Here is a 15,289-nt window from a genome sequence, read left to right on the forward strand (position 1 = left end):
TAAGAGCTTATGTTTGCATTAAGCTCAGATTGCATCTTAAACCATGTTTTTAAAAGCTAAACTTACTATTAGTGAATTTTGAAAAATTAAAAAAAAATTGGGGGGGGATTGTTTTTTTATACATCATTAATTTTTCTCTACCATGCAACACCATTTCCCATTCAAATCCATGTGCTCACCAAAAATCGACTTAACATCCTATTTGCATGCTCCCACACTTACACAGTGGTGATCCATAAGCAGCAGAGGGAGCCATTTCTGTGCTCCAAAGATGGCAGCACCTCCACACCCCTTAGCACCCCAAGAAGTCTTAATGTGAGCTAGGATATGGCCCCCCAGGACCTTGTGCTTTGAATGACAGTGGCCAGGCCTGGAACAAAGTCTGTGGCACTGAGCAAGTGCAGAGTGCCTTTCCCTCACCACTGAGGAACCACAGCTCACCACATATCTGAGCTGAGGGAGCCATCTTGAGTCCATTAGCTCACAATTTAAACATTAATCATTGCCTGGAGAAGAGAAATGATTCCACCCTGGAAAAGAGAGGTGGATGCCCTTGCCTCACGGCTATGGAATCGCAAAGAGAACCCACAGAGCTCAGGCCAGGAGGCTTGGCTTCCAGGAGAGAGGACTCAGCTACCACGCCTGGTTCTTCTCCCTCTGAGGCATCAGCCACAAGTTCCCAGAGATTAGTGGTTACCTTGTAGCGGGAAGCAACACTGCGGCATCTCTTGTGCTCGGGGCAGGCAGGGGCCCTGCCTGGAGGGCCACGCTTCCGCAGGCATGTGCAGCAGAAGACCACCCCCACAGCACTCCTCCAGTGCAAGCCCCGGGCCTCTTGCATCCTGCAGTCCATCAGCGAGAGTCTCCAGGTTCTCTCTTTAACGGGGCGCCCGCCTTTGCTGTAACGGGGACTCTGCCACTGCTTTCCACCTTACTCCAAAGTGACTCAGCCTGCAGCTGCATAGACGGCTCTTTCCACGCCCCCTGCTTTCCAAACCCTCCCCTCCCTGGTGTGGTCTGCTGAAGTTCCATATGCTTCACACTCAGCTAAGATGACAGGACTGGATGTTTGAAATAGTGACAACTACAGAGGATCCATCCGGCACTGCTTGCTCTGTACCAGTCCCCATCTCCTCTCTTCTCACTCCTCCTCCCAGTCCCTGTGGCACAAACTTGACCCGAAAGACCATCGAGGAGGAGGAGGAGGAGGAGGAGGAGGAGGAGGAGGAGGAGGAGGAGGAGGAGGAGGAGGCAGGAACGGCTGCTGGACAGCATGTGGGTGGAATCCGTCTGGGTCTCCTTATGGAGCAGAAGTCATCCGGAGAGGCTGAGTGACTGAGAAGCCACATGATGTGGAGCTATTTCTGTCCGTTTCGAGACGAAGACAGGCAGGGCCAAGTCAGGCCAGGCATGGACTGCAGACCAAGAGTGGCTGGGAGAAGCGGGTAAGGAGAGGGCTTTCTTACCCACGTCAAAGGGACACCCACTGTTTGTAAAAAGAGAAATCCATGGCTCAACTGGACAAACCTAAAAGGGCACCTGAGGATGCTTAGCCACATGAGAGAGTCACACCAGTGTTTGCTACGGTGAGGGAAGGGTTAACGAATCTCTCCCAATTCCCACCCAAAGCAAGCCTCCGCGGATAAACTTTTAACAAGGGGAGCTCGCCAGCTTTATCTGGGGAGGTGCTTTTTATTATAGTTCTTACAAAAAGAGCGGCTGCCTTTCACTCTCCGCTTCGGGAGGCGGGGCTGGCGCAGCCACAGGGAAGGAGCAGCACGCATTCGCCTCTCGGATGCCAGGCACAACATGGCAGTTCATGCTGATGATGTCGCAATTCGGTCCGCTCCAGCTTAGCTAACTAATCAACTCAAACTATTTTAAGGTCTTAGGAATGCAGACGCTGGGCATCTCCCAGAATGATAGCTCTTGTGAGTTTGTGGCAGCAAAAACAGAAGGGCGGTGAGGGGGGCAGATGACAGGACTTTCTGTGGGACAAAACCAACGGTTGTCTTCAGAATTCCAAAATGGCTTCTGGTGGTTTTCTGTTGATTTCCCACTCTCTGCCCACGGAACAACTGTACCGAGTGGCTTCGATCGGCCAGATTGACTGAGCACATTCACTGGCATGAGTTTCAGCAGCACATCTGCTTTTACATGTCTGTGCAGTGAAAACACAGAAGAACTGAAGCTGCAATTCTTATGCATGTTTATTGGGGAACAGATCCTTCTGAACTTGACAAAGAATGCTCAAGATTGTGCTGCAAAAGAGTTGGCCTTTCCATGAAATGATACAAAGCTGTTGCTTCAGGCAGCATCATAACTCAGAGATGGTGCCACTTTCCTGCCAGCAGTCTCCCTTTCTGTGCTGCTTTTTGCTTTAAGATGCAAAATGTATCACACCACACCTCACACCTCACACCAATTCTAGACAGATGTAGATCTCAAATTGCATTCAAATGTTTCCTGTAACTGTGGACATACACATTTGGCTCTATTTAGGTCTGTACTGACATACCACCTTCTCTGCAATGTAATCTTTAAAATAAAGAGTCTCCACATCTTTACATTAAGTGGAGTTCTACAGTCTGTGTAGACTTTTTCTTTCAAACCAAAGCCGTCTGAGACAGGACACACCTGAAAGAAAAGCAGATGAGTAGAGGCTGTGTGTTTACTTCTTTCCCCTCCTACCTGTTTTTGGGCTCAATGTTACATCCATCCCCCAAAAGCCACTTTTCAGTGGGGGTGGGGGGGAAGAGATGGAGCTCCTACATCTCTGCTCCAGGGGTGAAAAACCAGCTTGAAGGTGGTTTTTAGCTCAAAAAGAACAGGAGTGGCAAAGGTTAAGCGGCCTTTCTCTGCTGCCTCCTCTTCTTCAACTCAGACTCAGCCTGCTCCAGGCTGTTTTGGGATTTAAGAGAACTGTGTAATCTGAGCTTGTGAGGCAGGACAATAGGGCAGCTCACACAATGATTACTAGGGTAGGAGACACTGCCTATCCTAGTCTGGGAGCTAGGATTGTCTGTGAGGGGGAAACAAGGCTGGAGGCGCCTTCTGTGACTGTGTGGTAAGTAGCAGCTGGGTTGGAGGGCTTTTCCTTCCGCCTCATTCAGAGAGAGCCCTCCGATTTAGCTCAGCTGCTGCTTACCACGCAGCAGTCACAGAAGCAGGAGCCTCTAACCTTAGGAACATAGGAAGCTGCCGTATACTGAGTCAGACCATTGGTCCATCTAGTTCAGTATTGTCTACACAGACTGGCAGTGGCTTCTCGAAGGTTGCAGGCAGGAATCTCTCTCAGCCCTATCTTGGAGGTGCTGCCAGGGAGGAAACTTGGGACCTTATACTCTTCCCAGAGTGGCCCCTTCCCCTGAGGGGAATATCTTACAGTGCTCACATGTGGTCTCCCATTCAAATGCAACCAGGGTGGACCCTGCTTAGCTAAGGGGACAAGTCATGCTTGCTACCACAAGACCAGCTCTCCTCTCTTGTTTCCCCCTCACAGACGATCCAATATCACACACAGAACCCAGACTAGGATAGGCAGTGCTTCCTACCCTAGTAATCATCACTGTATGAGTTGCCCTATAACGTATTTGTCTAAGGGGAGTGGCAAGCAGTAACTGATCAGCAAAATCAAGAAGCTCAAAGTACTGCAGCCTGAGTTGGATGATCCTGGGAAATCGAAACTTATTCCTCAGCTGGTAGTAGCCTGGCAGGGGACAGTGTCAGAAGCTACCTTGAACAAGTGGCTGGTCAGCTGAAGAATCTTGTCTGAGGGAGAGGTAATAATCATTCCAGTGCTTCTAACAGCTTTCCTGAAGATCAAGAAACACAAGGCACCAGCATGGAAGCTTCAACAAAGGCCAACTGCCAACAAGAAGTCGAGGATGTCATTCTGAAAGCCCTGGACCTCCACGAGAAAGCCGAAAAGCTCTGCAGGGGCTATACCAAGACAATCCAAACTACTCTTAGAACCCTGTGGCCCTTTCAAGAGGATATGGCAATGGAATTCAAGGAGCTGCATGATTTATTGTACAAAGAGGAGCAATCTCTCATGGCCAAAACAGACCGTGAGGAAGAGAAAGTTTTGCGCTTCCTGGAGAATAAGCTGATGGATGTGGCTGAGACAGCATCCTCTGTTCTGGAGCTAGTGGACAACCTCAGGGAAGGCAATGATACCAATGAAGACTTAACAGACATGGCCAAAAGTCAGCTGGAGCAGCTAAGTACAGAGTTGACCAAGTACAGTATGGAGATGGGGTCCTGTGGGCCAGAAGTGCTATGCAGCCCTCTCCTAAAGTATACCATTTGCAAGCAGATGCTAAAGAACATAGCACATTCTGCACTGGAACACCTCACCCTTGATGGTGACAGTGCACACCCACACCTTGTTGTTTCTGCCAATTTAAAGTCAGTCAAGCTGAATCCACAGTGCCAGGCAGTCCCAATAACTCCACAGCGCTTCCAACCCTGCCTCTATGTCCTCTGCTCACAGGGTTTCCAGTCAGGCAAGCATTACTGGGAAGTGAGCACTGGACAGAAAACCAATTGGGTTCTTGGGGTAGCCAGTAGCCATGTTAACCGCAAGGCAATGGAAAACCTTGCTCCTGAAAATGGCTACTGGGTCCTCCGAAAAGCAGCAGGAAACCACTTCTATGCTCTGAGTTCAAGTCCGGTTCTCCTGGCTCCTCCTGACCCAAGTCCCTCAAGAATCGGTGTGTTCTTAGACTATGAAAATGGCAAGGTTGCGTTCTACAATGCAGAGAAGATGGAGAAAATCTGCACCATCACAGGCAACTTTCAGGAGAAGCTGCATCCCTTCTTCTGCCCTGGCTTGGTACTCTCTGAAGAGGATCACTACCCTCTTACAATACATAATTAGAGGAAAGAAGCAAATGGAAAGCTCTTTGCTTTGGTGAGGTTTGGAATCCAAAATTATCCAAAGGTTTGGAATCCAAAATTATCAGCAACCTTACAAAGTTCCTATAGAGAAATGCAGGCAAGTTAAACCATTTTAAAATCAGTTTAGTTTTATAGGGTAGAGATAGCCTAAAACAATGCTAAACTACAGGTATCTGGGGTTTTTTAGGGGAGAACGGGGATGCTCAGACTTGTTCCAGTCATGGTGATTATTACAATTAAAAATTTAAAATGTTCAAAGTGCAATAGAGTCTACAATACATTTAGATTCTCAACAATGTTTTTATTAGTGAATGTGGGGGGAAATTGTACCAGATGTTGGTAAGGCCATTGGGGAGCAAGTTAAATGGCTTCCTGCACCCAGGGGTCATTGCTTGCCTAATCTAAGGCAAGTCTTCTCAAATTGTATGCTGTCACAGAACTACTGTGTGTGCACTTACAAAATTTTTTTAGATCCGATCCGAATCTAATTCAATTTTGAAAATATCAGAATCAGAATCTTGAGCCCCTGAGGCTGTTGGATTAACATTGGAGTGTTCACCATAGAAGTCAATGGGGAAATGGAAAAAATTCAGGAAAAATAAAGGGCTGGGCCTAGGAATTAAAACTTTAAAATGCAGGATTATCCAATTCACTTTAAATTCACTAAACAGAGTCTTTCCAATCTGTACTTCAGCTGTGCCAAATTTCAAAGTAATAAATTTCGAAGCTCCAGTTTTGTCATTAAAAAGCCAGACTGGAATTTGCTAAAATACATATTGACAAGCCACAATGCTTCTGGGAGAATGTCCTTTGGACAGATTAGACAAAACTGGAGCTTTTTGGCAAGTCACACCAGCTCTATATCCACAGACGAAAAAATGAAGCTTTCAAAGAAAAGAACACCATACCTACTGTGAAACATGGAGGAGGCTCGGTTATGTTTTGGGGCTGCTTTGCTGCGTCTGGCACGGGGTGCCTTGAGTCTGTGCAGGGAACAATGAAATCTCAAGACTATCAAGACATTCTGGAGCGAAACGTACTGCCCAGTGTCAGAAAGCTCTGTCTCAGTTGCAGGTCATGGATCCTCCAACAGGATAATGACCCAAAACACACAGCTAAAAGCACCCAAGAATGGCTAAGAACAAAACATTGGACTATTCTGAAGTGGCCTTCTATGAGCCCTGATTTGAATCCTATCAAACATCTATGGAAAGAACTGAAACATGCAGTCTGGAGAAGGCACCCTTCATAGGAACATAGGAAACTGCCATATACTGAGTCAGACCATTGGTCTATCTAGCTCAGTATTGTCTTCACAGACTGGCAGCAGCTTCTCCAAGGTTGCAGGCAGGGATCTCTCTCAGCCCTATCTTGGAGAAGCCAGGGAGGGACAAGTCATGCTTGCTACCACAAGACCAGCTCTCCTCTCCTGACACAGCAGGAGCAGTTTGCTCAGGAAGAGTGGGCCAAACTACCTGTTTGCAGTGATTGCCTCTAAAGGTTGTGCAACAAAATATTAGGTTAAGGGTCCCATAATTTTTGTCCATACCATTTTCATTTGTGTTATTCTTTGAAATATTCTGTTGCATCAAAACTCTAAAGCAAAGTCTGATTTTTGTTAAATGCGGAATAAACAATGATAGGTGCCAATTACGTTTGTCAGTTTCAAGTTATTTCAGAGACAATTATGGGTTCTTCTTTTTCCATGGAGGGATACCAACGCATTTGTCCACATGTGTATTCCTGGAGATTTTCTCCCAATACCAAGCCACTAAAATCTCCAGAATTTTTTTCCCCATAGTCACCTGGATACTGATGTTTATTCTTAGAAACTCTAGGCCAGGGCTGGGCAAACTTGGGCCTCCTCCAGCTGTTGGTGAACAACTACTCCCATCATTCCCAGTCTTGTGGCCGGGAACAATGGCAGTTGTAGTTCAACAACAGATGAAGGCTCAAGTTTACCCGCCCTTGTTCTAGGCCAAGCCTGCTCAGCTTCAGCCTTCCTGCAGATGTTGGCCTACAGCTCCCATCATCCCTGCCTGTTGGCCACTGTGGCTGGGGATTAAGGGAGTTGTAGTCCAAAAACTGCTGGGGGGGGGGGGTGTTGAGCAGGCCAATCCTGGAGGGTTGATAAATTTATGAATAAGGAAGGGCAGTCCTCGAGATATTTCCGTGGGGAGAAAAGTTGTGTTTCTTGCAGAGTCTGTTGTATGCTGGTATTGTGTGAGATGCTGGAACAGAAGTGTGTGAGAGAGAGGAAGAAGAGGTCATTTTGTATCTGCTGTGGAGAAAGTAAATAAGCGCATTTGTAAGAGTGAGAGAGAGAGAGAGATTGAGATTACTGAAGATGTCTCCTCGACCTCACCCGACATTGGAGCATTCCCCACCCCACCCACTTAGATGAACTCTGGTGCTGGAGAAGACTTTTGAAGATACCATGGACAGCCAGGAAAACAAACCAATGGATCATAGAACAAATCAATCCAGAATTTTCACCCGAGGCACAAATGACCAGGCTCAAACTATCATACTTTGAACACGTTATGCGAAGACCCAGCTCCCTTGAGAAGTCCGTAATGCTAGGGAAAGTTGAAGAGAAGAAGAGGACGGCCAGCAGACTCGATTACGACAGCAATGAATGCACCGCTGAGAGACCTGAAATGCCAAGCGGAAGACAGATCATCCTGGAGAGAATCTATCTATGTGTTCGCTAGGAGTCGACACCGACTTGATGGCACTTAATCAATCAATCAGCGGCAACTACCTGGGGCGGGGAAGCGGCGAACACGGAGAACACCATCCTTTGAGGCTGCACTTCCCCGGGAGAACCAGCAGGGATCCCCAGAGCACGAGCAGAGTGGCGTCAGGCACCGCGAGAACGAGAGGAAAACTAGCGTCTCTATTCTCCGCACGCGACTCCCGGAAGTTGGAAGGATAGAAGCCCCGCCCACAGGACCATAACCAGAAGCGTCTCCTCCCCTTCTACACGTGATGCGGGAGATAACGGAAGTCGGCTTCTGTACGCCTGCCGATGCTTTGACCAGTTGAGCGTGCGTGGCCAAGTCAGATCTGGGAGGGGCTGTTCGGGACCGGCAAGGAAGGCGGCGGGATGAGCGACGGGTCGGGGGAGCCGGCTGCGGAGGCCCTGCCTGTTACCGGAGAAGGGATCCGAATCGTGGTGGAATACTGGTGAGGAGGAAGACGGAAGGCTTAGCAGGAGGCGTGGCCATGCCCTGCTGCCACGCGCAGTGTTCTACAGCAGGCCACGCCCTTCGCGCTACGCTTGGCTTCTCTGCTGCCCCGCCCCTATTATTTTTTAGACAGGGCCCTGTTGTAGTCTCGCCTCGCCCCCTCCCCTTTTTAAAGCTTCCTCGCGAGGGTTCCTGCCTTCTAGTCCCTCCCCTTTCCTCTCTTGGCTCCGCCCACATGGGAGTGGTTCTCTGTCAGTCTCAGTCAATCAGTCCTTCGGTGGGACCCCATGCGAGTCGTGTGCGTACCGTTGCTCTTGCGTTTCTGCCCCTGGCTGTAGGGAGGAGAGTGTAATTAATACTGCTAATGCTTATTAATTGTGCAACGCTATCAACACGCACAGCAGTTTAGAGTATCACCTGTCCAAAAAAAGAGCAAAGGAGAAGCTCCTGCATTGGGGAGTTTGCCATCTGAATCCCAGCAGCGGATGAGAATATTATCGTGAATCCGGAATACTTATATTCTGCATTTTGGCCACACACACAAAAGGTCTTCAAAGCAGTTTACAAAGCAAAAGGAATAGGAAGTTGGTTCCTTGTCCCAAATAGATCACAACCTGATGAACAGAAACAGAGATAAACCAGCTCTTTAACTGAAGGCCAACATCATACAAACATTTGAAATGTTTCAGTACTGCCCTTAAATAGAGAGTAAATTGTCCTACACAAATATCTTATGGAGTATGTGTGTTTCTGTATTTATCTTATACTTTATTCCCACTAGGCTCCTTTGAAATTTATACATTCTCCCTCAAATTACATACTGACCAGATTTCTCTTCCCAGCAAGCCCTGTGGCTTTGAATCTGCCTTCCTGGAGCTAGCAAGTGCAGTGAAAGAAGAATATCCTGAGGTGGAGATTGAATCCCGGCTTGGGGGGACAGGTATGAGCTCTGGGAAATTTCCACGCTGAGTAGCACCAACTAGCATAGCCTCATTCCTGATATGATGTAGTGAACACCTCATACAACAGGGCTACATGACTTTGGCCCTCCAGGTGTTGTTGGACTACAGCTCCCATTGTTTGAGGCCAGTGTGACTGGGGATGATAGGAGTTGTAGTCAAACAGCTGGGGCCCAGCTATAATGTGAGACTAAAATGAGAGAAGACTTGTTAAGCATGCTGTGTGTGGAAAAGCCCTATGAGTATGGTCATACTATAGAAATGTTTGGGTTCTGTTAGTACTGCTGCATTCTGAATTTTGTACTCAATAAGTGGAGGCACCAGTAAAAACCATATTGTATGGTTATGATATTCCTCATTGACTTGTCTGCCAGGGAATCCTTACAAGCCTCTTATGCTTCTCCTATACATTGTTCTTGAGTGCACATTCAGTTTGCATGGTGATCTGGCCATATCTGTTGAGCCTCATTTGACAAGAAGAGGGGCTGTAGCTCATTGTAGAGCATCTGCTTTGCATACAAAAAATGTCAGGTTCAGTCCCTGGCATTTCCCAGTAGGACTGGGAAAGACTCCTGTCTGAAACCTTGGAGAGTTTCTGGTAGTCAGTGGTAGGCATCCTTGGTTCTCCAGCAGTTGCTGAACTACAACTCCTGTCTTTCTCCACCTCAATAAATTGTGGCAGGGTATGATGGAACTTGTAGTTCTGTCACCACTGGAGATGGACCATATACTCAGGACTTGACAAATTCAGGCACCAAGAAGCCATGGTGCCTAGACTAGGGTATTCAGAGGCAGCGCTTTTAAAAAATATTTGTTTGCCTAGGACAGCCCTGTTCAGAATATATTACTTGTCAAGAGAAGCTCATTTACCCTTCCTGTCCACAATGTCCATCACGAAGTTTGGTAACTTTTTCATGGGTCCATTTGGTGTCTAAATTTTTGGTTTGGCTCATAGATCCAACAAATAGAATTTATCAAGGCCTGCAATAGCTTGTATGAAATAAGAGTAAATGCCAGAACACATCCAACACTCCCCTGTAGCTGTGTAGTGATGGGCAAGCTACCTTTCAGGAATTTTGCTGTTACTCATCTTTTTACTGTGGATCCCCTCTTAAGTGTCTGAGGAACTCCAAAGATTCCCTGGAACACAATATGAAAACCTCTAGCATATGATGATCTCCAGGTCTAATGGGTGTGTGGAATATAATTATTTTGTTAACAGTCAGGAAGTGGGTTGCAGACAAAGGAGAATTTGGTGACTTTCCTTATGGCGTGTGGCTTAGCTCAGTTACTAGCATGCCATCTGGGTTCTCTTGCTCTTCAGGCCACACAGCTCAGTGCAACTGCTTGGTTGATATCTGGGGTAGGAAATATTGATGATTCTGTCCTAGCATAGTAGGAGTAGGGTTGTGGTTGGATGTGATAGGGTAACATTCTTCTGATTCTGTGTTTCTTCTCTTGATGCATTGGCTTTTTGCTTGTAGGTGCTTTTGAGATAGAGATAAATGGGCAGCTGGTCTTCTCCAAGCTAGAGAATGGAGGATTTCCTTATGAGAAAGATGTGAGTTTGTTTGTTTGTTTGTTTGTTTGTTTGTTTGTTTGTTTGTTTGTTTTTGCCAGCAAGTTTGGAAGAGAGCTTGGGAGGCCATGGTAACAATCACTCTGTGGTATCTCCCAGTATCTGAGATGCTGGCAATTACTCTTTCTTCAAATGTATTGCATCACCAAGAAGCTTTTTAGACTCTTAATGGAGGCAAGCTACAATTCCCCCAGTTAAGAGAGTTTGCAGCCTATTCACCATCCTGTTTTGTCCATTTGTAATCTAAGAGTTTTGTTTATAATCTTGCAAGATTATTGTCATATTTATTGGCAGACAGCTGCACAAGTACAAAATTCCCTTCATCTGAAGATTATCTAAAGCTTAAGCATTATAAGTGGGGTGTCAGCAGTTTAAAAGGCTGATGATTGATTCAGTATAAATAATCTTGCATGTTACCAAAACTACTTCCAGTGCCTTTTTGAGGATGAGGTACAATGTAACAAAAATAGACTACCATTCATTTGTATATCACCATCTTTAAATATGTTATCTTCTATTCGCTATTATGTTAACACACCAGAACCAGAATAGCCTCAGAACATATGCCCTTAACTCTCAGGCTCACCCATTAAAATTGGGCCCCACCAGTTAATAAAGTTCATTGATCTGCTGCTAAACATGCTGCCTTGGTTTCAAAATATTCCATGTGTAGGAGTTGTAATTGCAGGGAAGTAAGGTGTACATGACATAACTTCTTTGTACACAATTTATGTAGTTAGGTACTACTAATACTATGAATATTTATATTCTGCTTTCCAACAAAGGTTACATAAGAACAGCCCTGCTGGATCAGGCCCAAGGCCCATCTAGTCCAGCATCCTGTTTCGCACAGTGGCCCACCAGATGCCACTAGAAGCCTACAGGCAGGAGTTGAAGGCATGCCCACTCTCCTGTTGTTACTCTCCTGCAACTGGTACTCAACCTTTGAGGCTGGAGGTGGCCTATAGCCCTCCGACTAGTAGCCATTGATAGACCTCTCCTCCATGAAGTTATCCAGACCCCTCTTAAAGCCATCCAGGATGTTGGCTGTCACCACATCTTGTGGCAGAGAATTCCACAAGTGGATTATGTGTTGTGTGAAAGAATACTTCCATTTGCTGGCCCTAAATTTCCCAGCAATCAATTTCATGGGATGACCTCTGGTTCTAGTATTGTGTGAGAAGAATTTCTCTCTCTCTACTTTCTCCACTCCATGCTAGTGGTGTGCACGAACCGGTTCGAAGGCTATTCAAAAGGCCCCTGAAACACTTCGCACAGGTGCTGGCTCGATGGTTCGACGACGGGGTGTGTGTGTGTGTGTGTCTTCCTTTAAGGGTGGGGGAGGGTGCACTTACCCCTCTCGCCGCTTCCCCCCCCCACTTCCGCTCTGTTTTTAGGAAACTTCTTGGGGCGGCAGCATACCTCACTGCTGCCCCTTCCCCTGTTCCTGGCCGGAAGTGGATGACGCAGCGATGGTGCGTGCACCTGCTGCGCACGCGCAGTCGCTGCTTCCAGCCAGGAATGGGGGGAGGGGCGGCAGGGAGGTCTGCTGCTGCCCCAAGAAGTTTTCTAAAAACGGAGCAATGGCGGGAGGGATAAGTGCACCCTCCCCCACCCTTAAAGGAAGACACACACACCCCAGCATCGAACCGCACCGCAGTGGTTACGTGCACACCACTACTCCATGCATGGTTTTATAGACCTCTCTCTATGATTTTATAGACCTCAAAGCAGTTCACATAGAAAAAGAAAAACTAAAGATGGGCCTCCTGCCAAAGGGCTTACAATCTAAAAAGAAACAAGGTAGATACCAGCAACACCCACTGGAGGGATGCTGTGCTGGGGCTGGATCGTATTGGCTGAAACGTGGGACAGTTGCCACACCATCCGCACTGCTGCTGTGTAAACCCCGCCTGTGATGTCACAGAGCAGGGCTGTTCCACTCTGCCTTAAAGTGGTACAAATGCCAGTTTTGATGTGTGACACCTATTGGCAATAATAGCGTGGTCACACAACTTTAAGACAGAATGGAGTAGCCCTGTTCTGCAGCAGCATGTTTGCGTGCAGGCCATGCCGCAGCTGCCCACATTTCCTTGTGCAGTATGTCAGCCATTGTCATCTGTCCCCTTAGGATGAAGCTTTGACAGTTAAGCCATTCCCATTCAGTATCCTAGACAGAACTTTGGCCATTAGTGGAAGGCTTCACACTTTTCCTTTTATCTTCTGCTCCTCCAGCTCATTGAAGCCATCCGGAGGGCCAGCAATGGGGAGCCGCTTGAGAAGATCACCAAGAGTCGGCCGCCTTGTGTCATCCTTTAGCCCTTCTCTCTGTAATTCTGTCTCTGGGTCCTCCACCCACCCCTCCTTCATTCTAGCCCTCTTTGCCGCCACCTGTGCTTCAAGGTTTAATTATCTTGCTAGGTGGGTATGTGGAAGTGATGTCAAGGTAATTTTGTTTGCTGATACACAAAGAGCCTTATAAGCAAAAGTGTGGGCCATCTGAAGGGTCTTAGTCCAGGTGGGACTAAACAAGTTGGGTCGGTCAGCCTTGTCCCTGCAGAGACACCACCATGAAACCGCTTTGCTATTTCTAGGGACCAGTATGGATTTTGTCTTAATTTGACTCTCTACTTCCTTCTGATACTTCTCCTGGCATTAAGAGCTCATTCTGGGACATCAGCTCTCCCCCCACTCCTTTAATCAGGAGCAGAATGAGCTAATATCTTGGCCTTTCCTCACTAGGAGGTCTGAAGTGCTGGAGTAAAGCTCGGTAAAACTCTAGACAGCATCCCTGTCTGGATAGGATTCGTTCTATGGATAAAGGTCTAGAGAGAGAATCAGTGTCCCTTACGTCAGCGCTCCACAGCGGTGAACCTTCATTGCTGGCATGATGTGAGCAGAAATTCCCACAAAATTGCTACAGCTGTATTTTCCTACCACCAGTCCACTGCCCATATGTGGCTGTAATCTGGAGACTTGCCTTAGCTGAAGGCCAAATACTCACTTTTCAGTATGAAGCCCTGCCAAGGTGACCAATAAGATGTTCCATCATGGGATAGGTAGGATTTACTGTCATCCCACCCATTTTTCACAGTTAGTCTTGCTCTTTTGTTGTAAAATTTGTATAATCACAACAGCTGTAGGGGCAGGGCAAGGCAGCAACAATGGGCAGGATTTGTGGTGGATCATTCAGTAAGGATCTCCCCAGACCAGACCCTTCACAAAGAAGAGGATGGGGCCAAGCACATGGCTTATAAGCAGTTACTCAGCTATACCCTGGGATTCACCTGCTGCTTATAGTACAACCGCTTTGCAAATATATATTTTTTAAAATTAATATTTAAATCTCGGGCATGATCCAACCCAATTTAAACATCGTTCTGTCTCATGGATTTTAGTAAGTAAGAATGGAGTAATTCCCCCACTGAAATAATTCAAACTATTGATTTCATAGTATTTAATTCTGGACAAATTATGCTCCTCCCCCCCCTTTTTAAAACTTGCTTTCTTGTGGATACTATCCAGAATTAGATGCTAAACCCCACATCTCCTCATCCCTCAGTCACCATTTCATACATTTTGTATTACTAGATGTATCGGTGCACTATTGTGTTACCTCATCTCTGCAAACTGCCAATGAAATGCAGCAGTGGGGAAACTTTCAGCACAGTGATAGTACATCCTACATTTAGTATTGCCAGACATAAATGTGGTAGGGAGGAGGCAGCCACGGGTGCATGGGGAGGGCAGTTATTGTGGTGACAACTGTGCATCCCCCTCCATCTAAAATCAACCTAAGTGACTGACATGTATTTTGTTCCTCCACCCTGTTCTCCTTGATTTTATCATAGTTTTATTTTGTTACATTGTAACTCTGAACATCCATTTGGTCTAAGTAGTGCTGCTAACTATGATTGAGATAGACACACGGCTCGTGGGGAGCAGCGGCACTGGAGGATAAGAAGCTGGTAAATAATGCTCCTGCTCCCCTCTGGCGAATGTACATGCTGTGAATGTGGATGATGAAATCTGTACAATATAATATGTATAAAAATAAAAGGTTCGATGCTTGCGGTAGGGTGTCTGTGTTGTAGTGAGAGGGTGGGATTCGGAAAGCTTTTTGCAACAGTTCTGGGTGTAGCTGGGATAGGGAGGCCCTCCTAGATTTGGGGAGGTGTGGATAGATTTTTTTTTGGGGGGGGGGGCGGGGAGAGGTTGTTGTAAGGGACCTGCTCATGAATATATTCAACGCTAGATTCCAGAGCAGCTAATGTAACCATTCCTAAAAAGGCATAGTTCTCATCTCCACAATAACCATAGCAATGCTATCAACTTTGGAGAATCACATAGATTTGATTTGTCAATCCCAGTTCAATGTCAGGTTGGCATGGTGCCACCCAGAAAAAGCAGGGGGGGCGGCATTTGGGTTCACATGACATGCTCTGTGGGAGCACATACACACCACAGGGATCCCTATCTTTCATTTACTAGACACTGATTGTGTGAACTAGCCCATAGAATTTTAAAACTGGAGGGGACCTTGTAATCACGTGCTTACTTACTCCCTGCTCCTTTTTAAACAATGGGATTGGCCACCTTGTCCATAGGCCTATTTGCTTATAAACTTGAATTTATTATTATTATTATTATTATTATTA

General features: G+C 46.6%; 2 protein-coding genes across 5 annotated transcripts in view; one reads left to right on the forward strand and one right to left on the reverse strand.

The window, feature by feature from the left end:
- GRB7 (growth factor receptor bound protein 7) overlaps positions 1-7,844 on the reverse strand; it is a 97,686-nt gene extending 89,842 nt beyond the window's left edge. Inside the window, exons 1-3 of one of the 4 annotated variants that reach the window (XM_053261148.1) lie at positions 7,667-7,844; positions 3,737-7,557; positions 698-2,637 (exon numbers count right to left, since the gene is read on the reverse strand). In XM_053261148.1, coding sequence (XP_053117123.1) covers positions 698-853 — 156 coding nt within the window. In that variant the 5' untranslated portion in view covers positions 854-2,637; positions 3,737-7,557; positions 7,667-7,844. Of the gene's footprint in view, positions 1-697; positions 7,587-7,666 lie in introns of all 4 variants that reach the window. The other 3 variants (XM_053261151.1, XM_053261149.1, XM_053261150.1) reach the window with 3 other exon arrangements.
- A 113-nt stretch (positions 7,845-7,957) lies between these two features.
- MIEN1 (migration and invasion enhancer 1) lies at positions 7,958-14,702 on the forward strand. Its single transcript, XM_053261163.1, has 4 exons — positions 7,958-8,091; positions 8,936-9,033; positions 10,537-10,613; positions 12,867-14,702. The coding sequence occupies exons 1-4, from the start codon at positions 8,012-8,014 to the stop codon at positions 12,948-12,950; spliced, it is 339 nt and encodes a 112-aa protein (XP_053117138.1). The 5' UTR covers positions 7,958-8,011; the 3' UTR covers positions 12,951-14,702.
- Positions 14,703-15,289: the final 587 nt, after the last annotated feature.

This window comes from Hemicordylus capensis, chromosome 6, assembly GCF_027244095.1.
Source record: "Hemicordylus capensis ecotype Gifberg chromosome 6, rHemCap1.1.pri, whole genome shotgun sequence".
In the NCBI taxonomy this organism is placed as follows: domain Eukaryota; kingdom Metazoa; phylum Chordata; class Lepidosauria; order Squamata; family Cordylidae; genus Hemicordylus; species Hemicordylus capensis.

Excerpts from the sequence above, each read along its gene's own strand:
- MIEN1 (XM_053261163.1), top strand. The coding sequence starts at position 8,012 with ATGAGCGACGGGTCGGGGGAGCCGGCTGCGGAGGCCCTGCCTGTTACC. Across the intron at positions 9,034-10,536 it reads ATCCCGGCTTGGGGGGACAG|GTGCTTTTGAGATAGAGATA; the intron begins GTATGAGCTCTG and ends TTTTGCTTGTAG. Across the intron at positions 10,614-12,866 it reads GATTTCCTTATGAGAAAGAT|CTCATTGAAGCCATCCGGAG; the intron begins GTGAGTTTGTTT and ends CTGCTCCTCCAG.